The sequence below is a fragment of the Saimiri boliviensis genome, chromosome 8 (assembly GCF_048565385.1).
Source record: "Saimiri boliviensis isolate mSaiBol1 chromosome 8, mSaiBol1.pri, whole genome shotgun sequence".
NCBI classification, from domain to species: Eukaryota; Metazoa; Chordata; class Mammalia; order Primates; family Cebidae; genus Saimiri; species Saimiri boliviensis.
The window spans coordinates 104,965,646-104,990,015 of NC_133456.1; the positions used below are offsets into that span (position 1 = coordinate 104,965,646).

Sequence of the window (24,370 nt, forward strand, 5' to 3'; positions counted from 1 at the left end):
CACCTCCCTGGTTCAAGCGATTCTCCTGCCTTAGCCTCCCAAGTAGTTGGGGTTACAGGCACCCACCACCATGCCAGCTACTTTTTGCATTTTTAGCAGGGATGGGGTTTTGGCATGTTGGCCAGGCTCTTCTGCAACTCCTGACCTCAAGTGATCCTCCTGCCCCGGCCTCCCAAATTGCTGGGGTTAAAGGCATGAGCATTGTGCCCAGCCTTATATTGAATTTTAAAATTATCTAGCAATAAATTATTTTTTGTTCTGTTAAGATGACTATAAGTTATTTATTAGATGTGGAGTAGTTATATTTTCACCATAAGAAACCATAACACCCCCTGCTTTGCACCGTAACCGCTGCTAGAATTGATGTGGATAATAATTGAAAACCATACACTATGTGTTCATATTGTTCATAAATTCACATGAACCTGGTTGAAAGAAAACACGATCTAGACACAGGGGATCCATTGTTATCGAGAAAAGCCTGGAGGTGACTTTTTGTAATGCTGCATAAAGACCTCTTGCTGCTTTAAATAGCAAGTTTGTGCAGGTGGGCTAATTTTTTATTTTATTATTAACATTGTTTTTTGTGACGGATTTTGCTCTTGTCGCCCAGTGGCATGATCTCGGCTCACTGCAACCTCCGCCTCCTGGTTCAAGTGATTCTTCTGCCTCAGCCTACCGAGTAACTGGGATTACAGGTGTGCGCCACCATGCCCAGCTAATTTTGTATATTTTTAGTAGAGATGTGGTTTCTCCATGTTGGTCAGCCTGGTCTTGAACTAACTCCCAGCCTCGGTGATCTGCCCGCCTCAGCCTCCCAAAGTGCTGTGATTACAGGCGTGAGTCACCACGCCCAGCCAATTTTTTATTTTTATTTTTTATTATACGTTAAGTTCTGGGGTACATTTGCAGATCATGCAGGGTTGTTACATAGTTATACATATGCCATGGTGGTTGGAGATACACATATGGAGGTATACATATGCCATCCATCCCTCCATCATCTACACTAGGTATTTCTCCTAATGTTAGCCCTCCCTAATTCCCCCACCCCCTGCTATCCCTCCCCTAGCCCCCCACCCCCCCAACAGGCCCCAGTATGTGATGTTCCCCTCCCTGTGTCCATGTGTTCCCATTGTTCAACGCCCACTTTTGCCAGAAGGTAATGTAGAAATGTGGCCAAGCAGCAGCTGGTCTAGATCAAGTGTGTGACCAGCAGGGGTCAGTGTTGAGCCTCTGCATGCTGCTCCGGGGAGAGACTGGACGCCGCCGTCTGGTCTCTCTCTTCAAGGACCTTTGCTGCCTCTACAGTTCTTCCACCTTCAGTTGTCAGGCTCTTTCCTTGGGAAAAGAGATGGAATCCTAATGATTTCATCTGTGTAGCTCACAGTGAGAGAAATCTCGCGTATGTCACAGTCAACCCCAGCATCTGAGGTTGGCGTGTTTCACAGCTGCCTTGCGTGCGGCCTCCGAGTAGAGAAGGGCTGATCAGAGCATGTTTCTGATCAAAGGAAATGGAATTTGCAGTGTCCCCATTGAGCCGATTCCATCAGCATGTATCACTTAACGATGTAAAACAGTATTTCAGGTTTGAGGTGCTAGCAAAGCCCAAAAGGCCAATAATAGGATTAACAGTACCTGCTTTATTAATTTCCTAGGGCTACAAAACAAAATACTACGGGCTGAGTGGTTTCAATAACAGGAATGCATTTCCCACAGTCCTGGAGGCTGGAAGTTCAAGAATGGCATCAGCAGGGCTGGCTGCTCCTGAGGCCTCTCTCCTGGGCTTGCAGACAGCTGCCTTCTGACTGAGCCCTCCCGTGGTGTTTCCTTTGCATCCCTGCTGTCTCGGTGTGTTCAGTTTCCTCTGCTCATAAGGACGACAGTCAGTTGGGATAAGGGTCCACCTTAAGGCCCTTATTTTAAATTAATCGCCTCTTTAAAGGCCCTGTCTCCAAATATAGTCACGTGTTGAGGTATTGGGATTGGGGCTTCAGCATGTGAGTTTCTGGGAGACATAGTTCAGTCTGTAACATCTAGATTGGAGATTCTCAAGTGACACAGACCCAAGTGCCTGTGCTGCAGTAAGTGCTTCTCACACTCCTGACATCCCTCTTTGGTTCACCTGATAATCATCAGCATTTTATAGATGAGAAAATAGAGAGCCCTCCAGATTGTTAAGTCCCCAGTGTCATTCAGGCAGTGGTGAAAATGGAGTTGACTCTCTTTTTTTGAGATGGGGTTTTGTTCTTGTTGTCCAGGTTAGAGTGCAGTGGCTTGACCTCGGCTCACTGCAGCCTCTACCTCCTGGGTTCAAGCGATTCTCCTGCCTCAGCCTCCCAAGTAGCTGGGATTATAGGTGCCTGCAACCCCACCTAGCTAATTTTTGTATTTTTTAGTAGAGACGGGGTTTCGCCATGTTGGCCAGGCTGGTCTCCAACTCTTGGCCTCAGGTGATCCTCCTGTCTTGGCCTCCCAAAGTGTTGGGATTACTGGCATGAGCCACCATGACAGTCCAGAGTTCACTCTTGAATGTATCTGAAAGCTTTGCTCTGTGATACTGTGCTGTGTTGCCTCCTAGTCCTGAAGGGCTCACCGGGGCCAGGCGTGGATGCCAAGGAGAGGTGACTTCAGGGTCTGCCTTACCTTAAGGCATTCATTTTCAGAATTCTTTAAAACACTGTGTTAGGCAAATAAAACGTGTTATTGGCCTACCCCTGCCAGCTTGGAAATTTGGGTGAACAGGATGGTTGCAGAGCTTTAAACTGTTAAAGAAAACGTAAGCAGCAAGTTAATCTCCATCTGATCAATATTAGCAGAACCCTCCCCAGCTTCTTTGTGGTTTCCTGAATAACTATTAATCTCAACAGAATGGAATGATCAGATGTGAGATCTTTTTATACCGTATATTAATTCATTTTCTTCTGTCGTCACACTTAGAACATCAGCTTAAAACATTACGAAGTATGGTGCTGGAAAAGATGGCGTTGGGGAAATACTGGTTCATGTGTCAAACAGAATAAACCTGAATTACATCAAATGGTAGTTTTAGTTATAGTACCCATACCTCATAAAGATCCTTTTTATTTCATCTATTTCTCTGCATATCTATTAATTATTCCTTTGGACTCTGTGTAGCTTATAATTTTAAGGGTGATCCCGAATCAAAGGCACACATCAGAACAGGCAATTACTTGGAAGGAGGCTTTGGCCTCTCAGGTTTTCAGGATGTCATGCAGGCCAGAGAATAGTAATGTGGTTTGCAATCTCAGTATTTGAATGGTGGTTTCTGTAACTTGGTTTTCTTAACAGCTGTAAGTGAGGCCAGGTGCAGTGGCTTATGCCTGTAATCCCAGCACTTTGGGAGGCTGAGGTGGGTGGATCACCTGAGGTCAGGAGTTCGAGATCAGCCTGGCCAACATGGGAAACCTTGTCTCTATTAAAAGTACAAGATTTAGCTGGGCATGGTGGCACCTGTAATCCCAGCTACTAGGGAGGCTGAGGCAGGAGAATTGCTTGAACCTGGGAGGTGGAGGCTGCAGTGAGCTAAGATCACACCATTGCACTCCAGCCTGGGTGATAAGAGAGAGACTCTGTTTCAAAATAAATAGTGAAACAGCTGTAAATGCTGAAGTCTCTAGGCCGTGTCAGAGATACCCAAATAATTTATTATGTATTTGTATTCTACAAAGTTGTGCCCCCGTTTTTAGGAGGATAAAAATAGATAAGATGATTGAAATACTATGCCATCTCTGCATAGAATGTATTAATACATACACACATTGACTATGTACCACGCATTGTGCTAAGTCCTCTGTATGGATCAGTCCTTCAAACCTCACAATTTTATTACTGTTGTCATTATCTAGTTAACAGCTAAGGAAATGGATTTAGGAAGCTTTAGTAACTTGCTCAGAGTCACCCAGATAATAAGTGGCAGAGCCCAGATTTGAACCCACGCCAGCAGACTTCAGAAGCAATGTTCTTAGCTTACCCTGTTTTGCCTTACTTGTTTCTGACAGTCGTATGCACATACCCTGTGGAGGAGATGAAGACGAACGGCTAATTCAGCAAGCATGCTCAGTGCCTGTGGCCATCTTACCATGTTCTAAAAACCATGGGAGCTGCCCTGTGTGCGCTAATGATTCTGTATCGATTTACGAATGCATTCAGGAATACAACCTACTTATGCTTATACCATTTGAGCCAGGGAAACAGGAACTTTCATCTTCCCCAAATATTTACACAGAGTTACAAGAAAATCTACTCCAAAAACTTTATTGAAGTATTCATATGGATAAGTGATACAGGATGGTACAAGTTGACAGGTTTCAAAGCAAGAAACATCATCAGCAGGTTGGGAGCTCCTTCTCCTCCCAGTCACTCTCCCTTTAAGTCATGAGACTGCCAGCCTCGTGAGCTGAGACTGGTAGTTCAGATTGAAATAAGTAACAGACAGCAAGGCTTTTACTTAACTTCTATTCCTCATCTTGGCCTCCTCCCTTCCACTCAGAGCCTTGCCTCTCACAGATATGGGTGATGATAGAATTAGAATATCTCATAGTCACATATTTGGTAACCATTATGCAATAAACAATACTAATTTTATTAGTGCCAGTATTGCTGAAAAGTTGTTTTATGCATATGCTATCTTCTTTATTGTTTAAAAACAAAAACAAAAAAAAATCTAGGCTTTATCCAGTCCCTCATCGATGGGCATTTGCGTTGGTTTCAAGGCTTTGCTATTGTGAACAGTGCTGCGATAAACATAGGTGTGCATGTGTCTTTATAACAGAATGATTTATAATGCTTTGGGTATATACCCAGTAATGGGATTGCTGGGTCAAATGGTATTTCATCTGCACATGTACCCCAGAACTTAACAACAACAAACTAGGCTATTTTTTTTAAGAGCAGTTTTCGATTTGCAGAGAACTGGAGCTGGAAGGACAGCTGCACATCTCTCTCCCGTCCCCCGTTCCTCGTTTCCTATATTAACATCTTGCATTGGCGTGTTACATGTGCTGTGATTGCTGAACCAATATTGTTGAAATATTGTTACTATTTTTATTTAGGTTTTTGAGACTGAGTCTCACTCTTACCGCCCAGGCTAGAGTGCAATGGTGTGATTTTAGCTCACTGCAACCTCCGCTTCCCAGGTTTAAGCATGTGCCATCACGCTGGCTAATTTTTAAAAAAATTTTTAGTATAGATGGGGTTTCACCATGTTGGCCAGGCTGTTGACGCATTATTTTAACTAAAGTTTTTTTTTTTTTTTTTTTCTGTTTTTGAGACAGTTTCCTTCTTGTTACCCAGGCTGGAGTGCAATGGCGTGATCTCGGCTCACCGCAACCTCTGCATCCTGGGTTCAAGCAATTCTCCTGCCTTAGTCTCCTGAGTAGCTGGGACTACAGGCATGCGCCACCATGCCCAGCTAATTTTTGTAGTTTTAGTAGAGACGGGGTTTCACCATGTTGACTAGGATAGTCTCGATCTCTTGACCTCGTGATCCACCCGCCTCGGTTTCCCAAAGTGCTGGGATTATAGGCTTGAGCCACGGCGCCCGGTCTTATTAACTAAGCTTATCGCTAACCTCAGGGTTCTCTCTATATAGTATAGTTTTGTAGGTTTTGACAAATTAATGTCATGTATTCACCATTACAGTATTGTATGGAACAGTTTCACTGCCCTAAAAATCCTCTCTGCTCTGCGTCTTCCTCTCCTCTCCCTCATTATCTACCTCCAAAACCTCAGACAACCACGGATATGTTACAGTTTGCCTTTGTCTGTATAATTTTACCCTTTTCAGAATGTCATACAGTTGGAATCATACAGTATATAGCCTTTACAGACTGACTACTTTCGCTTCGCAATCTGCATTTAAGATTCCTCGGTGTCTTTTTATGGTTTGAGAGCTCATTTCTTTGTAGCAGTGAATAATACTCCATTGTCTGGATGTGCCACAGATTGCTTATCCATTCACCTATTGGATGACATTTTGGCAGCTTCTGAATTTGGGCAATTATGCATAAAGCTGCTATAAACATTCTTGTGCAGATTTTTGTGTAGACAAGATTTCAGCACATTTGGGTGAATACTTAGGAATGTATTAGTGAATTATGTGGTAAGACTATGTTCAGCTTTATGAGAAACTGTCAATCTGTCCTCTCATGTAGCTGTACCTTTTTGCATTCCACCAATAAAGAATGAGATTTCCTGTTGCTCCACATCCCTACAAGCATTTGGTGGTGTTGGTATTTCGGATTTTAGCCATTTTAGTGGGTATGCAGTGGTATCTCACTGTTGCCATTTGCAATTCCCTCATGACATATGATGCTGAGCATCTTTTCATATGCTTATTTGCCATATCTGAATCTTTTTTGGTGAGATGTCTGTTCAGACCTTTTATGTACTTTTTAATTGGGTTGTTGTTGAGTTTTAAGTCTTTTTATATTGTAGATACCAGTTCTTTATCAGACATGTGTGTTGCAAATATTTTCTCCTTGAGTTGGTATTTCATTCCCTTAATGATAATTTACACAGAGCAGACGTTTTTAATTATAATGAAGTCTCAGTTACCATGTTTTTCCTTCGTAAGTTGTGCCTTTGGTATTGTATCTAAGAGGTCATTGCCAAATCTCAGGTCAACTAGATTTTCTCCTTTGTTATATCTAGAAATTTTTATGGCTTTGTGTTTTATATTAGGTCTGTGATTCATTCTGAGTTCATTTTCATGAAAGGTGTTAGGTCTTTGTCTAGATTGAGTTTTGTGTGTATTGATGTCCATCTGTTTCAGCACCATTTGATGAAAAGACTCTGCTTTTCTCACTGAATTGCCTTTGCACTTTTGCCAAAGATTAATTGATTATATTTGTGAGGTTCTATTTCTAGGCTGTTTAATTCCAGCGATCTATTTGTCTTATTGTTTCACCAGTACCACGCTGTCTTGTTACTATAACTAAGTTTTGAAGTTGGGCAGTGTCAGTGCATCAACTGAATTTTCTTCAATATTGTATTGGCTGTTCTGCCTTTCCATGTAAATGTTAGTATCAGTTTGTTGATACCCGTAAACCTGCTGGTATTTTGACTAGAATTGGTATGTAGATCGACTTGGAAAGAACTGACATCATAACAATGTTGAGTCTTCCTATTCATGAACATGGGATATCTCACTGTTTATTTAGGTATTTGATTCCTTTCGTACTAGTTTTGAAGCTTTTCTGAAATAGATTTGGTACATATTTTGTTAGCTCTGTATCTAAATATTTCATTTGTTTGGCGTGAATGTAAATGATGTGTTTTTAATTTAAATTTCTAGTTGTTTGTATAGAAAAGCAATTGCCTTTGTATGTTGTATCCTGCAACTTTGCTGTAGTTAGTAGTTTAAGTTCTTTTTTGTTGATTCTTTGGGATTTTCTACATAGACATCATATTATCTGTGGACAAGACGGTTTTAATTCATCCTTCCCAATCTGCATACACTTTGTTGCTTTTTCTTAACTTTCTGCATTAACTAGTACTTCCAATATGACTTTGGTTAGAAGTGGTGATAGGGGACATCCTTGCCTTGTTCCCAGTCATAGTAGGCGAGCAACTAGTTCCTTACCATTGAGTATCATGTTAATTGTAGGGTTTTTGTAGATAATTTTTATTAAGTTGAGAAAGCTTTCCTCTATTCCTAGTTTGCTAAGAGTTTTCAGTGGGTGTTGGATTTTGTCCAGTGCTTTTTCTGCATCTGTAGATACAATCATATGAATTTTCTTCTTTCACCTGTTTGAAGTGATGGATTGCTTTTGTTTTTGACTTGGATTCACTTTTGCATACCTGGAGTAAATTCCATTTGGTCATTGTGTATACTTTTGTTTGTTTTTTGAGATGAAGTTTTGTTCTTGTTGCCCAGGCTGGAGTATAATGACATGATCTTGGCCTACTGTGACCTCAGCCTCCCAGATTTAAGCAATTCTCCTGCCTCAGCCTCCTGAGTAGTTGGGATTACAGGTGCGTGCCGCTATGCCCAGCAAATTTTTTGTATTTTTAGTAGAGACGGGGTTTCACCATGTTGGCCAGGCTGGTCTCAAACTCCTAACTTCAGGTAATCCACCTGCCTTGGCCTCCAAAGTACAGGGATTACAGGCATGAGCCACCATGCCCAGCCTGTGTATACTTTTAATATGTTTTTGAATTTATTTGCTAATGCTTTATTGAGGATTATTGTAACTATGCTCATGAGAGGTATTGGTCTCTAGTTTCTCCTTTTTTGTAATGTCTTTGGCTTAATGCTGGCCTCATAGATTGAATTAGGAATTGCTCTCCTTGCTTCTGTTTTCTGAAAGATACTGTAGAGAAATGGTATAATTTCTTTCTTAAATGTTTGGTAGAATCCATGACTAAACCTATCTGGGCATGGTGCTTTCTATATTAGAAGGTTATTAATGTTAATTTTTGATTCAATTTCTTTAATAGATAAAGGCCTACTCCAATGATCTGTTTCTCTCTGTGTGAGTTTTGGTAGATTATGTCTTTCCAGCAGTTGGTCCATTTTATCTAAGTTACAACATTTTTGGACACCGAGTTGTTTATAATGTTACTGTATTATCCCTTTAACATCCATGAAATCAGTAGTAATAGCCTTTCTCTCATTCGTTGTTAGATTCTTTTTTTTTTTTTTTTTTTTTTGGTTAGCCTCCTTATATGATTACCAATTTTATTGACCTTTTCCAAAAACCAGTTTTTGGACTCAGATTTTCTCTATGAATTTCTCCTTTTAAGTATTACTGATTTCTGCCCTAATTTTTATTAATTTTTTTGTTGTTGTTTACTTGTAGTTCGATTGATGCTCATTTTTCTTCTTTCCTAGGGTGGAAGTTTACATTATTGATTTTTCTTTAGGTTGGTACAGAAGTAATTGCTGTTTTGCCACTTTGCACCAACCTAATAAAACTTTCTTGTTTTGTGATACATGTAGTTAATGCTTTGCATTTCCTTTAGCATTGATTTTGCTGTAGTTCACAAATTCCGATAAGTAGTATTTTCATTTTCATTTAATTAAACATTTTTTTTTGAGACGGAGTCTCGTAGTGTCACCCAGGCTGTAGTATAGTGGTGCGATCTCGGTTCACTGCAGTTTCCGCCCCTGTGTTCAAGCAGTTGTCCTGCCTCAACCTCCCGAGTAGCTGGGACTACAGGCACGCACCACCACACCCAGCTAATTTTTTTGTATTTTTAGTATAGACAGGGTTTTACCATGTTGGCCAGGATGGTCTCAATCTTACCACCTGCCTCGGCCTCCCAAAGTGCTGGGATTACAGGCATAAGCCACCCTGCCCAGCCATTTCATTAAAATATTCTTAAACATTTTTTGAGATTTCTTTGACGTGTTATTTAGAAATACATTGTTAATGTCCAGATGTTTTGGGATTTTTCAGCTATCTTTCTGTTTGATTTCTAGTTTAATTCCAATGTGGACTGAGAGCATATATTGTACAATCTCTGTTATCTTAAGTTTAAGGGGTATTTTATGGCCCAGAATGTGGTCTATGTTGATGAATCTTCTGTGCAAGCTTCAGAAGAATGTGTGTTTTTCTCTTGGATGAAGTAGTCTATAGATGTCAATTATAGCCAGTTGACTGATGGTAATGTTGTATTTTTAACTCTGTCCTTACTGGTTTTCTGCCTGTTGGATCTATCAATTACTAATAGAATGGAGTGTTGAAATCTCCAAGTATAATAGTGGATTTGTTTCTTTCTCTGCATTTCTATAAGTTTTTGTCTTATGTATTTTCATACTGTTGTTAGATGCATACACATTAAGGATTACTGTGTTTACTTGCAAAGTTTACCTTTTAATCATTATGTAATACCCCTTTTAATTTCAGATAATCTTTGCTTTGAAGTCAGCTTTGTCTGAAATTAACATGATGACTCCAGCTTGCTTTTGCTTAGCGTTTAGTGTCATGTATCTTTCTCCATCCCTTAAATTTAATATATTTTAATATTTAATCTTTATAAGTGGATTTTATATTTAAAGTGGATTTTTCATAGCTAACATATAGTTAGATCCTGTTTTTTTAAAAAATCCACTCTGATAGTCTTTTCATTGATGTGTTTGGTTATTAACATTTAATATGATCATTTATATTAGATCAATACCTACATAATAAGTGTTTTCTGTTCTTGCCTTTGTTTGTTTCGTCTTCCACTCGTTTTCTGCTTTCTGTGGCTTTAATTGAACATTTTGCATGATTTCATTTTCTCTCCTCACAACGTACTTCATTTTCTCTCCTCTCGGCAAATTTACATTTAAAAATTTATTTTTTTAGAAGGAAGATAAGGCAAGGAATAAAAACTTCTTAATGATGGCCCTAGAGTTTGCAAAATACATTTACAACTAATCTTAACTCACTTTTAAATAACACTGTGCCACTTCAGAGCCAGTGCAGGTAACTTAAAATCAAACATTACCAGTTCCTTCCTGTTTTTCTTTATAAAGTTGCTATCATTCATTTCACTTATTCATAAACTCAAATCAACCAACACATTGTTGCCGTTACTATTTCGAACAATCTGTGATCTGTTAGATTAAGAATAAGAACAATAAACTCTTTTATATTACTTTTTTTCCATTCTTTAACACTCTTCCTTTCTTTACGTAGATCCTGTTTTCTGCTGTATCTTTTTTTTTCTCTGGGACTAGCCTGTTTTGACACATTTTATGTCTCTTCAGTTTTTATTTTGGTGAGAGTGTTTCTTCTTTATATTTGATGGATAATTTTATTGAATACAGGATTCTAGATGGGAGATTTTTTTTCCCCCTTCAGTGCTTTAAATGTTTTACCCCACTGTCTTCTTGCTTGCATGGTTTCTTAAGAAAAGCCCAGTGTGAATTTTATTCTGGTTTCTTTATTGGTAAGATTTTTTTTTCCTCTGACTTCAATATTTTATCTTTGTCTTTGACTTTCTATATTTTGAATGTGATATGTATAGGTATAGATTTTTTGGTGATGATCCATTTTTGTGTTCTCTGAGCTTCTTGGATATGTAGTTTGGTCTCTGTCTTTAATTTTGGAAAATTCCGAGTTATTTCGGTATTTTTTTCTGTTCCTTTTTCTCTACTCGTATTTCCTTTATGTTCATGTTATGCCTTTTGCAATTATCTCATTGTCCTTATGTATTCTGTTTCACTTTTCCCCTGTTATTTTTTCTCTTTGCTTTTTGGTTGAGGAAGTTTCTGTCGACATGTCTTCAAGATCACCGATTCTTTCCTTGGCTATATCCATTCTACTAAGGAACCATTCAGAGGCTCTCTTTATTTCTGCTGCAGTGTTTCTGATCTCTAGCATTTCCTTTCAGTTCTGTCTTAGGGCTTTTGTCTCTGCGGACATTGCCTGTCTTTTCTTGCATGTTGTCATATCAATCATAGTAATTTTAAAGTCCCAGTCATATAACTTAAAAGTATCTGCTGTCTCTTGAGTGTGCTGCTTTCTATTCTCTTGAAGCACTCAGTGAATTGATTATTGCTAACCTGCATTGGTGAGGGAGGGTCTTCTCTTCTCAGTCCCCTGATTCAAATGCTAATCTCTTCTGGAAACACCCTCGCAGACCCTGCAAAAGAACATCATAGCAGCCATCTGGGTATCATAGCCCAGTCAAGTTGGCAAATAACATTCACCATCACCTTCTGTACTGTATGCTAGTGTTTCATTTCATCTTCTTATTGCGGAGTAAGCTCACTGAGGGCAGCAACTGTGTCTCACTCATATTCTATCCCTGTCCCACTAAGGAATACGTGGCATGCAAAGTAGTTGTAACTCACAACTACTTTGCTGTGATGGTTTTGTTAATACCATCCAATGACGGCATGTCTTAAGTGGCTTAATATATTTTTTCTTGAATTCTCCCAGGCATCTTCAGAAATACAGTTTTTCTTTGTGTTTTTTTTTCTGGAGCAAAAACTGTAGAAGGATGTGTTTGGCCGTGAATGACGTGGGCTCCATCATTTACATACCAGTGTCTTGGGTCTGTCTTCCTTCTTTCTCCTTAATGTCCTGATGGCCTCAAAGACACCAATTATTGATCAGCTCATGGGGCGTCCTCAAGATATGTGAATACTCTGCCCTTATGTGTAGAAATAGGGGCCATCTTTTTTCAGTTGTCATACATGTTAAATTGTTGTATTATTGATTGAGAGAAGAGTTGTGATTGGTAGACTCTCTATCTGTATATACTAGAATTCAGTAAAGCGATCAATTCTTTTGAAAACCTACTGAAGACTTGCAGTAACCCTGCACGATAATTAGTTGTGAAATAAGGAAAGGCTTTCCTCCCACAATGATATTTTTAAAGTTTTGACTTATGAACAAAATTCAGAAGAAAGGTTTTTATGATTCTGGATGTGTTGATGAATATGATATTTATATATTGATGTCAAACATTTTATTGTCTGTCTTCATGTTAATATATTGTCAGATCCTGCATACGTAAGTAGATCAGAATCTGTGTCCTGCTACCAAGGGTGAAATAACTTCAGCCATGCAACATGGGCAGACATTTTAAGCAGCATCATGGAGATGCAGAGCTCAAGTTGGTCAGCATTGCTGCCCGGTGCTGACATCTGGCTAGCTCCCACATTCCTGTGGAGCCTCTGATGAGGGTTATTTAAGACTGTGGCTGTTTCTAGTCCACCAGGGAGCCAGAATGAAAAAGCCATTTCACCATGCTACATGTTAAGTTTCAGTTAATTCTTTGTAGTCTAGAACTCTGGGATGATTTGAATTAACATGGCTGTCTCTGTGCATAGCTGCAGAGGGTTCTGTCCACATTGCAATTTGTAGACTGCTCAGAATTGGAATAGTGTGGCCTGCAGTGATAAAACAAGGTGGCCTCCTTTGAATATCCCAGAAGGTATGGTGGTTCTTCCAGCATGTTGCATTTGAATCCACAGAAGGTATGAAGCAGTGGCAAACGTGGCTGGGCGTGGTGGCTCATGCCTGGAATCCCAGCACTTTGGGAGGCCAAGGTGGGTGGATCACAAGGTCAGGAGCTGGAGACCAGCCTGGCCAACATAGTGAAACCCTATCTGTACTAATAATACAAAAATTAGCCAGGTCTGGTGGCACGTGCCTATAATCCCAGCTACTTGGAATGCTGAGGCAGAATTGTTTGAACCCAGGAGGTGGAGGTTGCAGTGAGCTAATACTGTGCCACTGTACTTCAGCCTGGGTGACAGAGTGAGACACTGTCTTAAAAAAAAAAAGTGATGACCTCTTTGTGGATAGCAAGGCCTTTCTAATGGCTTCCATTCAGAATGCACGATCTATGAACTGAACTGGTGGTTGTAGTCCAGTTTTTATGACCAACGTTACAGAACCTTCCGTTTAGAGGCCAGGGCCAGTGCTAACCCATAACAAGTTCTTAGGAACGTCCAAGTTATGTATCATGTTGTGTGTCATTTCCCTTGTCTCATCCTGGCTTTGTTCCCCCTCAATGCTCTGGATGCACGTGCCTCTGTGAAGCTGGAACTTTTCCCATCTCTGAAGTGCTACTAAAGGAATCATTTGCTTCCTAATTTGCCAAGTTGAAAATCATGGAGACAAGTTCCAGAGTGCCACACCTTTGTGATACGTTGGGTCACCTTGAGAACAAGTCTGTAATGTCATCTGACGGTGCTGTTGATCGCATCCTGCTTATTTTTCCTATGTTGTGTCTTTTTCCTGAAGAATAAGAGGGAAAAAATGGGACGTATTTGAAATACCAATATTTGCTTCCATGAGTTATCTGGACGCGATGATTCTTTTTCTAGGAGTTTTAGTTCTTTGATTTTTCTGTTATTTTTTTTGATACAGAGTCTTGCTGTGTCGCCCAGGCTGGAGTGCAATGGTGTGATGTCAGCTCACTGCAGCCTCTGCCTCCTGGGTTCCAGTGATTCTCCCGCCTCAGCCTCCCAGGTGGCTGGAACTACAGGTGTGCACCACCACACCGGACTAATTTATTGTATTTCAGTAGAGATGGGATTTTATCATGTTGAACAGGCTGTTGTTGTATTCCTGAGCTCAGGCAGTCTGCCCACCTTGGCCTCCCAAAATGCTGGGATTATAGGCATGAGCCACCACACCTGGCCAGTTTATTTTATTTATTTATTTATAATTTTTTTGAGACAGGTGGCTCATACCTGTAATCCCAGCACTTTAGGAGACCAAGGCAGGCAGATCACCTGAGGTCATGAGTTCGAGACCAGCTTGACCAACATGGTGAAACTCCATCTCTACTAAAAATAAAAAAATTAGCTGGGCGTGATAGTGCACACCTGTAATCTCAGCTATTTGGGAGGCTGTGGCAGGAGAATTGCTTGAACCTGAGAGGTGGAGGTTATAGTGAGCTGAGATCGTGCCACTGTTCTACAACCAGTTATTTGATTTTTCTGATTTTACTCCATTAAAATAATGACCACTCCTTCCAGGTTCTATCCCGTATTAGTACGTTCTATAAAGAACTGCTATAAAGAACTACTTGAGGCTTGACAATTTCTGAAGAAAAGAGGTTTAATTGACTCACAATCCCACGGGGTATACCAGAAGCATGGCTGGGAGGCCTCAGAATCGTGGTGGAAGGTGAAGGGGAAGCAAGCACGTGTTCGTGACAGGAGAAGGGAACGAGCAAAGGAGGAGATGCCAGCACACTTTCAGACAACCAGGTCTTGTGAGAACTCACCATCATGAGAACGGCAAGGGGGAAATCCACCCCCCCGATCGCGTCCCTTCCCACCAGGTCCCTCCCTCAACACACAGGATTACAATTCAACATGAAGCCTAGGAGGGGACACAGAGCCAGACCCCGTCTTACGCCTTCCCTGTGTTTCATCCCTGTGCTCCAATAAGCCTGGGATTGCTTCTGTCACCCCGGGTTGCATAGGTCCCCTGGGTGCATGGTGTACCCTCTCCCCTCAAGCATTTCTCAATTTCTCATCCTACGATAAGTAGCATCTCTTTCTGAACCGCCATCGTCCTTGTAAATCTCCCCCTCTGTGTCCATGATCCTTTTATATCTAACGTGTTAGGTTATTGGCCCATATCCTCTGTTCCCTAAGTTGGGTGACTGTGTAGTTATTCTCCAAACCAGGACATTTTTTTCTGGAGGGATAGCTGGTGTCATCCGAGACCATTCCAGGCGAACCAGGATGCCTGGTCAGTAATGCTTCTAAGAGACTCTCCAAGGTAGAGACGGCTGGCGCTCTGAGTGTGATTGGTAAATATCCAGTCAATAAGTGCCTGTGTGAGTCCTTGATGGTCTGTCTTGTGAAATTATTGAACCAACTAGTTCCTTTTGAGCATTTTCCTGCTGATTCCCTTCCTGACTCACGAAGAAAAGATCATGCATGAATCACAGGTACAGTGCCAGCAATGTCACCCCCGCCCCCACACCCCACAAACGCTGCCCTCCCGCTGATTTTGCTTCCCACTGCTCATTTTGTCCTGATCCAACATTCACCTAAATAACACTCCTAAAGAGGCTAGAGATAGAACGATAGCCAAGGCCCTGTGGCATTTAACTGGGCACATCAACACGTTTTCTTAGTTATTGAGTTGAATTTTGAAACGTGTTCTACTCTGAAAATGCCTGGGCAAAGCATCGTTGAATATTGCTTTAGGAATTTTCATAACAGTTTGTTCTCACTGTTCTGGGGGAGCTCATTCTGAATAGTTTCTGGTTAGCAGGACCATTAGAGGATGTTATTAACACAGCAGAAAATCTACCAGGGTGTGATTATGGTCAGCAAGGCGCCGGTAGCTGGTCAGTGGTACATCCTGCTCCCCAACGTGTTCGACGGGGGCGGCTTTTGTGCGTTTAAATAACCTGTTCTATTTTGGTAGACCTTTTCTCCCTTCTTTTCTAACAGCGCAGTTTGCATACAAGACTCACAGTGAACTCACTGTTCCCGAGTGGAAAGGAGTGACCGGTTGTATAAACACGTCTGTCGCCCCTTGGTCTTCGCGTGTCTGGGCTTTGTGTCTGGGTCTGTTGATGCTTTGAACTTAACTGACCTCCCTGCAGACCCAAACTGCAGTCCTTTGTTGCCCTAAATATTTTTCTCAAAGATCTTTTATTAACTTTTTCTTTTCTGCTCTCGTTTTTCTCCCTCTTACCTACTTTAGCATGTGGCCCTGTGGCAAGAGTGAGAAAGAAAAATAAATTCTGGTCATGTGATGGGGTGAGGCAACCACTGAATTTCTCTTCTCTATTAAAAAAAGAAAACACAACTTTTGAACTGTTTGGGTTTCTTCCCTGCTAAGTGTTTGTTGAAAGGACACAATGAAATGATTGAAAAGAACCAGTTTTCCCTCATTAAATCTGTCATTATGAACCTGAGCTTGTGAACTTTGCGCTTTTTTCAGAAGAGCAACATTTTTGTCTTTTCTCATTAGTTGCTCATGCTATTTTAGGAGAAATTAAGGCAGGGAAGATGTGAGCACCATCAGTTTTCTTTTAATTTCAGTGACTTTCAAATGGATGGTCTGTGGGTGTGAGAGACTGCTAATTTTCTGCCAGTTTGAGCTCTCCCATCTTTCTTGGTAATAAAACCCCTAATTTTTAGCTGGCACATGGTCAGCCAGAAGCCAGCCTTGTAGCTAGGCATCACTGTGTTACTAAATTGTGATTAATTGCTTGTAAGTGGGAATGCCACGTACAACTTCTTGGAAGTGTCCTAAAGGAGGAAGCCTTCTTTATCCTTTCCTTTTTCCTGAGAGGAATATAGATGTGATGGCTGAGCTCACGCTGTCATCTTGGACCGTGAGGTGTGTTTTAGTCAGTTCTGGCTGCTATAACAAAAATTCTTAAGACTAGGTAACTTAACAGGAATTTCTTCTTTGTGGTACTGAAAATCCAAGACCAAGGTACTGACAGGTTCAGTGTCCAGCGAGGGCTGTCTTACTGATTTGTGGAAGACTACCTTCTTGTTACATCCTCATACAGTGGAGAAAGAGATCATGTTTTGCATGTCTCCTCTTATGAAGGCACTAACTTCATTGATGAGGCTTCCACCCTCATGACCTAATCACCTCCCAAAAGCCCCACTTCCTGATACCATACACTGGGGATTAGCGTTCCATATATGAATTTTTTTCTAAAACAATTCCCAAATGTGCAGTCCCTAGCAAGGTGGGAGCCATGCACAGGGGATAGCTTGGTAACAGGCTACCAGGGGCCTCTGGATTGCCTCTGTGTAAGTGAGAGGGAAACTCCTGTTTTGTGTAACTCCTCTTGTGTGTGGTTTGCTCTTACATGAAGCTGAGTATAATCTTAACTGATACATCTATGAATCTATTTAATCTTGTTTGGGATCAGGGATTTCTAGGGAGAATTTTTTTTCATGCCAGACTGTACATCTCAGATAGAGCAATGCTTTGTCTAGTGGACAGAAAACTCTAAACTCTTGCAGATAAAAATGTGTGAGATTTCTGCAGCCTATAACATCTTAAATACCATGTGGTAAACCACCATCGGGATTCTTTTTAAAAGCCACAGAAATGCTTTTCTTCTTCCCCGTGGCCTCTTTCTGTCCCATTCTGTAACAATTCGGTCCTCAAGCCTTTAAGAGGTTTTATTAGTTTGTTTTCACGGTGCTTATAAAGACATAACTGAGCGTGGGTAATTTATAAAGGAAAGAGGCTTAATGGACTCATAGTTCCACATGGCTGGGGAGGCCTCAATGATGGCAGGAGACAAAGAGCCAAGGGACATCTTACATGGCAGCAGGTAAGAGAGCGTGTGCAGGGGAACTCCCATTTATAAAGCCATCAGATCTCGTGAGACTGACTTACTGTCACACAGACACTACGGGGGAACCGCCCCCAGGATTCAGTTGTCTCCACCTAGCCCCGTCCTGGGCATTATTACAAGTCAAGGCGAGATTTGGGTGGAGAAACAGCCAAACCATATCAGTGGGACAGGAAAATAGACGTTCGGGGGTGGCCTGCAGGGAGCATTGACACCTTAGTGGGTGAGGAGAGCAGCCATGCAGGTTGGGCAGGTTGGGCCGGGGCAGAGCAAGGAGGGCGTCCTGGTGGAGGTGTCCTGGTCTGGAGATCAGCATCAGGGCAGAGTGAGGAGGAAGGGGTGGTGGGGAGATGGGTTGCTGCAGTGGAGCATGTGTTGGATACTTGAAAGGGCTTGCCAGATTCCACAGCATCTGCTTACATGAGGGCTTCGTAAAAGCATAGGAGATGCTTCAGCTGGAGGAAGAAAGCACAGGCTAGTGCTGGTGACCCGAGAGACTCACTGGCATGGCTCGCCAGGGCCCCTCGTTGGCTGCACAGGACACATTTTGTCTCGAGACTAGGAACCATCAAGATGCGCGCAAGGAATCGTGGCGTCGGGAGAACCTGGGCGAAAACATCGAGCACTGTCTTCTGTGCTGGGCTGGTCACGACGCCAGCCCAGGCCCTGTCGCCAGGTGTAAGGCTTCGATCCGCACCTCCCACAATGGTATAAGCCAGCTGGCCCTGGGGACCACCAGGGGTGTTTTTAACTTTAAGCCGACTCACTTTCCTTATCTTGACCGAGAGTCGGCAGGTGCCCTTGCAGATGATCATAGAGCTGTCTCCGTTTCACTGTAAGGTAACTGTTCACACAGCTGTGTAGAGTGCTGTTTGTTAAGTAAACAGTTTAAAGACTGTGGAAGTAGAGTTCTCGCTTTTTAGTTTTAAGACCACATGAGTAAAGAAGTTAGTTAGGTAAACTATCCCACATACCCTAGCTGTTTGCTTTAGTTATTAGCTAATTGTAAGGGAGATTTAGGCTGCCTTCAGCCAAAACTTCTACTGAAACTATGTATGAAAAAACCCGTAGGCCTTCCAAAAGGATTTGAGAGAATTAGAAAGATGAGAAGGGAGAATACCAGGATAAGCCCTAAGATGTGTTGGAATTAGGTAGATTGGGGTGAACATAGGGTGTTTAAAGATCGAAATAGACAGTGAAATCAGTATAGGATTCGGAGTGTGCATATTCTCTAGCTCTGACCACTCAGAGGGGCCGAGAGTACCTAACCTCCTCCGCCCCCGTAGCGGTGAGCACATCTAGTGCCTGGATTTTGGCTTATAAATATTATTTCCCACAAAAGGAACCGGAGATCATGGGAGAAATAACTGATTCCAGGGCTGTGTTAGAAAAAATACAGGATGAACCTGAAGATCTTGTGGCAGAAAGCAATTAAGTGCTGCAAGAGTGAGGGGCATGCAGAAGGGACTAAGAAGTCTGCGTGGATGGACTGACACTGGCCGAATGAGGGACAATTTGAGCATCACTCTAAATAATAATAATAGAGTGTAACCCGTCAGCTAAAATAGGAAGCCACAAGGCCATACCAGTATAACTAAATAAACCATGATCTCCCAGCACCAGTGCTGTTGACCTTTTGGACTGGAGGATTCTTTGTCGTGGGCTGGGCCGCCTTGTCTGATGGAGGATGTGTGTCAGCATCCTTGGCTTCCATCTGCTACATCAGTACTTTAGACGAGGGCCATCCAGCAGACAGAGAATGCCAGTCACCAATGAAATTTTAGATCTTATAGTGACCACAGTTAGAATCCAAAATGTCTCCAGACGTTGCCAGATGTCCCATGAGGGACAAGGTTGCCTTGGTTGGGGACCAAAAGACACAATAAGTTTAGAGTTTGGTGGGGAACAGGGTATTGACATCAAAGTACCCTTTTTGCTTTTCCTGCCTGGGTCTGTGGACGGTGGATAAATAAAGGCACTTAAACACACAATACAGAGAATGAGTGGGCCGAGGGGTTGTGAGCCGCTCACAGAGAGATCACAGTTGCATGATACTTGCTAGTTTGCCCTCTCCACATTTATTCAGGATAGATTTAATAACAGAGGCTTTAAGTCAGCACGCTTGTAGAGAAAGACTTTCCACATTTTCCCAAATTTGCTAATTACCAGAGGGAAAAACAATACATTGGCAGTGAAGAAGCCAGGCAGACTTCAGCTATCAAAGTTAAGATCCTTATCAATGGGATAAATGGAAGTCATGTGTTACAGGTATAGTGCCATGACAAGAACACAGTGTCTCTGCCATATCCATGCCAACGATGCTGATACGGTTTGGATCTGTGTCCTCACCAGATCTCACATGGAACTGTAATCCCATGTTGGAGGTGGAGCCTGGTAGGAGTTGATTGGGTTATGGGGGCAGAGTTCTCATGAATGGGTTAGCACCATCTCCCCCATATTAGGGTTCTCTAGAGGGACAGAACTAATAGGAGATACGTGTGTGTGTGTGTGTGTGTGTGTGTGTGTGTGTGTGTATGTGGAGTTTATTAAGTAGTATTAACTCACATGATCACAAGGTCCCACAATAGGCCATCTGCAAGCTGAGGGGCAAGGAAGCTAGTCCAAGTCCGAAAGCTGAAGAACTTGGAGTCCGATATTCAAGGGCGGCCCGCGTCCAGCACAGGAGAAAGATGTAGGCTGGGAGTCTAGGCCAGTCTTGCCTTTTCACATTTTTCTGCCTGTTTTATATCCTGGCCATGCTGCTGGCAGCTGCGTAGATGGTACCCTCCCTCAGATTAACGGTGGGTCTGCCTCTCCCAGCTCACTGATTCTAATGTTAATCTCCTTTGGCAGCACCCTCACAGACACACCCAGGATCAATACTTTGCATCCTTCAGTCCCATCAAGTTGACAGTCAGCATTAACCATCACACCACCTTTGTACTGTATAGTTTTCACGAGATCTAGTTGTTTAAGAGTGTGTGGTACCTCCCCCCGCCCACCTCCTCCCCCGACCTTCCTGCTTCCCCTGCCCTTGCCATGTGATATGGTTTGGCTGTATCCCCATCCAAATCTCATCTTGAATTGTAGCTCCCATAATTCCTACAGGTTGTGGGTGAGACCTGGTAACTGGAGGTAATTAATCATAGGGGTGGGTCTTTCCCGTGCTGTCCTTGTGATAGTGGATAAGTCTCATGAGATCTAGTGGTTTTATAAGGGGAGTTCCCCTGTATACAGTCTCTTCCCTGCTGCCCTGTAAGATGGGCTTTTGCTTCTCCTTTGCCTTCTACCGTGATTGGGAGGCCTCCTCAGCCATATGGAACTGAGTCCCTTCAACCTCTTTCCTTTATAAATTACCTGGTCTCAGGCGTGTCTTTACTAGTAGTGTGAGAACAGACTAATACCCACTGTGAAGACGGCTGCTCCACCTTCGCCTTCTGCCATGAGTAAAAGTTTCTGAGGCCTCCCCAGAATCAGATGCTTCTGTGCTTCCTGTACAGTCTGCAGAACCATGAGGCCTATAAACTTCTTTTCTTATAAATTACCCAGTTTCGGGTATTTCTTCATAGCAATTCCAGAATGGACTAATATAGATGCATGAATCAAGAATCAGTAAATGACAAATCTCTGGCCTGGGCAACAGAGTGAGATCCTATTTCTAAAAAAAAAAAAAAAAAAGTTATTTTTAAATCAAGCGAGTATAGTGCTATGAGTCTGTAGTCTCAGCTACTTGGGAGGCTGAGCTGGGAGGACTGCTTGAGCCTGCAAAGCTGAGGCTGCAGTGAGCTGTGATTACACCACTGCATCCCAGCCTGGGTGACAGAACAAGGTCATGTCAAAAAAAGAAATCTGCATAGAGGGACCTAATGGAAAACAGTTGTACCTGCAATCTTCACAATTGCCAAGGTCATGAAGGTCAAGGAAAGGGAAATTCTCAGCCTAGAGGGGGTGGCAAAGACTTGATAGCTACCCGCAGCGATCCTATTTCTTTTGTCAAAGAAATAACTGGGACATTTAAAGAAACTTGGGTGGGGATTAGGATTAGGTGGTCCTCATGTACTAGATTAACTTTTTTATTTTGATGGTTGTGTTGTGGTTATGTATGTTTTTGCTTGTAGGCGGTATACCCTAGAGTTCATGAGGCTTCAGGCTGACAGCTTCATATCAGTGCTTCAGGCTGGGAAAACAGGTTTTTGTATTGCGTTTTGGACTTCTCTATAAATTTGCAATGGTTAAAAAAAAAAAAAAGAAGAAACACGCAGCCGGGCGCGGTGGCTCACGCCTATAATCCGGAGGTCAAGAGAGTGAGACTGTGCTGGCCAACATGGTGAAACCCTGACTCTACTAAAAATACAAAAATTAGCTGGGCATGGTGGCGTGTGCCTGGACTGAGGCAGGAGAATTGCTTCGACCTGGGAGGGGGACGTTCCAGTGAGCCGAGATTGTGCCACTCTGTTCCAGCCTGGTGACACAGTGAGACCTGCATCTCAAAAAAAAAAAAAAAAAAAAAAAAAAATTGCAAATGTTGTGGCCAGCAGTGTCACATATTAATTTTCTTTAAAGCATGCTTGGCTCCAACATTGAGACCCTTCCTGAGAACATTTTTTGTCTTATTATCCTTTTAAGGAAAAGCTTCTACTGCATTAATAGAATGTTCTTATAGAAAGAATATTGGAGGCTGGGTACAGTGGCTGATGCCTGTAATCCCAGCACTTCGGGAGGCTGAAGTGGGAGGATTGCTTGAGACCAGGAGTTTGAGATCAGCCTGAGCAAAATACCGAGACCCCATCTCTATAAAAAATAAAAAAATCAGCCAAGTGGGTGGTAGCACATGCCTGTGGTCCCAGCTACACAGGAGGCTGAGGCAGGAGAATCATTTGAACCTGGGAGGCAGAGGTTGCAGTGTGCTGAGATTGTACCACTGTACTCCAGTCTGGGCGACAGAGATCCTGTCTCAAAAAAAAAAAAATTGGAAAAAATTGTACACACACCCATGTGTATGCATATGTGTGTAAATGCTGACACATCCAGTAAAGTTTTAGACCCCAAAGTAGAAGGCAGATCATTTCTCTCTTTTACTTTTGTGGCTCTGTATATATTTTCTTTATTTACAGTTAGAAAAACAATTCTTTGGGCAAACCTAATTTTGCAGAGCAAATTAAACGGCCATGATAATGTTTGAAGCTGGAGAGCAATCTGCATTTCAAATCAGTGCTTTGAAATGTCAACCAAAATATGTTGAGAAGAAATTGTGAAGGGTTTTTAACTCTGATCATCTGATAGCATGGAGAAGAATTTCTGGATGGGCATTGCACACGGATGAAATAATTACACTGCTGGCCTTCTGCTACATGAAGTTTGTTTGGATGAAGTGGCTTAAAAAATAATAATTAAAATATTTTTAGCACAAGTAAGGTCTCTGTGCAGTTCTCTGCTCTTGGCTGGTCTTTCTGACCGGCACGTAATTGTGATGGATCACTAATGGCTGGGCAACAGGCCAGGTCGCCACACAGAGCTAACTGGCCCTTGTCATGTTGGATTCTGTGACATTAATCTCATTAGCTCTAACTTCCTGTGCTAATTGCACCACTAATTGCGTGCCTTTTCTTCATTTGGTTTAACATTGAACAGATCGTGTTACACGAATCCTACCTTCTATTTTGGTGAGCGATAGTGCTTCAACCTGTGAAAATAACTTTGCAGTTTGCTTTGTTAGGAGTGCGGGTAGAATCTGGATGCATTTACTGACTGACTTTTTTTTTTTTTCTTTTTAGTTTCCTTATCCCATATCACACAACTGGTCCTCAGCCATAACAAGCTAACAAGTAAGTGATCTTTCTCATTTGTTACGGTTTCTGACGTTTAGGTAATTCTGCGGCACTGCTGATTCTGTTACTGTTTTCTTTGAAGAAACCAATGACAAATGATTATCTGCAGAAACCTTAGTTTATTTTGGTGACACGAAGATGAGTATGTTGTCTTCCTGTATTTTGGCCTTTTGTAGTTAGGTCTACTTTGTAGATTCTTTCTTTTCTGTTTTTTGAGACGGTCTCGCTGTGTCACCCAGGTTGGTCTTGAACTCCTGGGCTCAAGCGATCCTCCTGCCTTGGCCTCCCAAAGTGCTGGGATTACAGGCATGAGCTATGGTGCCTAGCCAGAAGATTCTTAATTATCATGTAAACCAAAGAGAAAAAAATGACATTGTTTCTCTCAAAGTGGTTCCATTCAGAGATAGAAATGTTTTGGTGACCTGAGCTGCCAGACCATTGGTGAGCATTTCATGCGAAAAACTTGAAACGATTGAAAACTTGAAATTATTAGAATGAGTCGTTTCTTTTCATCTATATTTCCTCCTCAAAAGGAGAAGGTTTAACTATTGAATGCACTTTCCAGCCCTGCTTGCTGGCGGAGAAGATGCAAAATTGTATACATGGTAAACCTTTACATCGGAATTTTTCAGATGTTTGAGTCTGGCTTCCCCAAAAGAAAAATTCTGCTGGGCATCCATAGAGTTCCACACAGCTGAAGTGTCTGCTTAGCGTACAGTAGGATGAATGCCTGTTTTTATAGGAATGTCTTTTGTGTGTGATGGGTCATT

At 42.0% G+C, this 24,370-nt stretch overlaps 1 protein-coding gene across 2 annotated transcripts in view; it reads left to right on the forward strand.

The window, feature by feature from the left end:
• The window catches only part of RSU1 (Ras suppressor protein 1), a 225,916-nt gene that overhangs the window by 8,795 nt on the left and 192,751 nt on the right, over positions 1-24,370 (forward strand). Inside the window, exon 3 of one of the 2 annotated variants that reach the window (XM_039478766.2) lies at positions 23,547-23,597. The exons of the other annotated variant lie outside the window; for it this stretch is intronic. Within the exon in view, the coding sequence (XP_039334700.1) occupies positions 23,547-23,597 (51 nt within the window). The remainder of the gene's footprint in view (positions 1-23,546; positions 23,598-24,370) is intronic. 2 annotated transcript variants of the gene reach the window in all.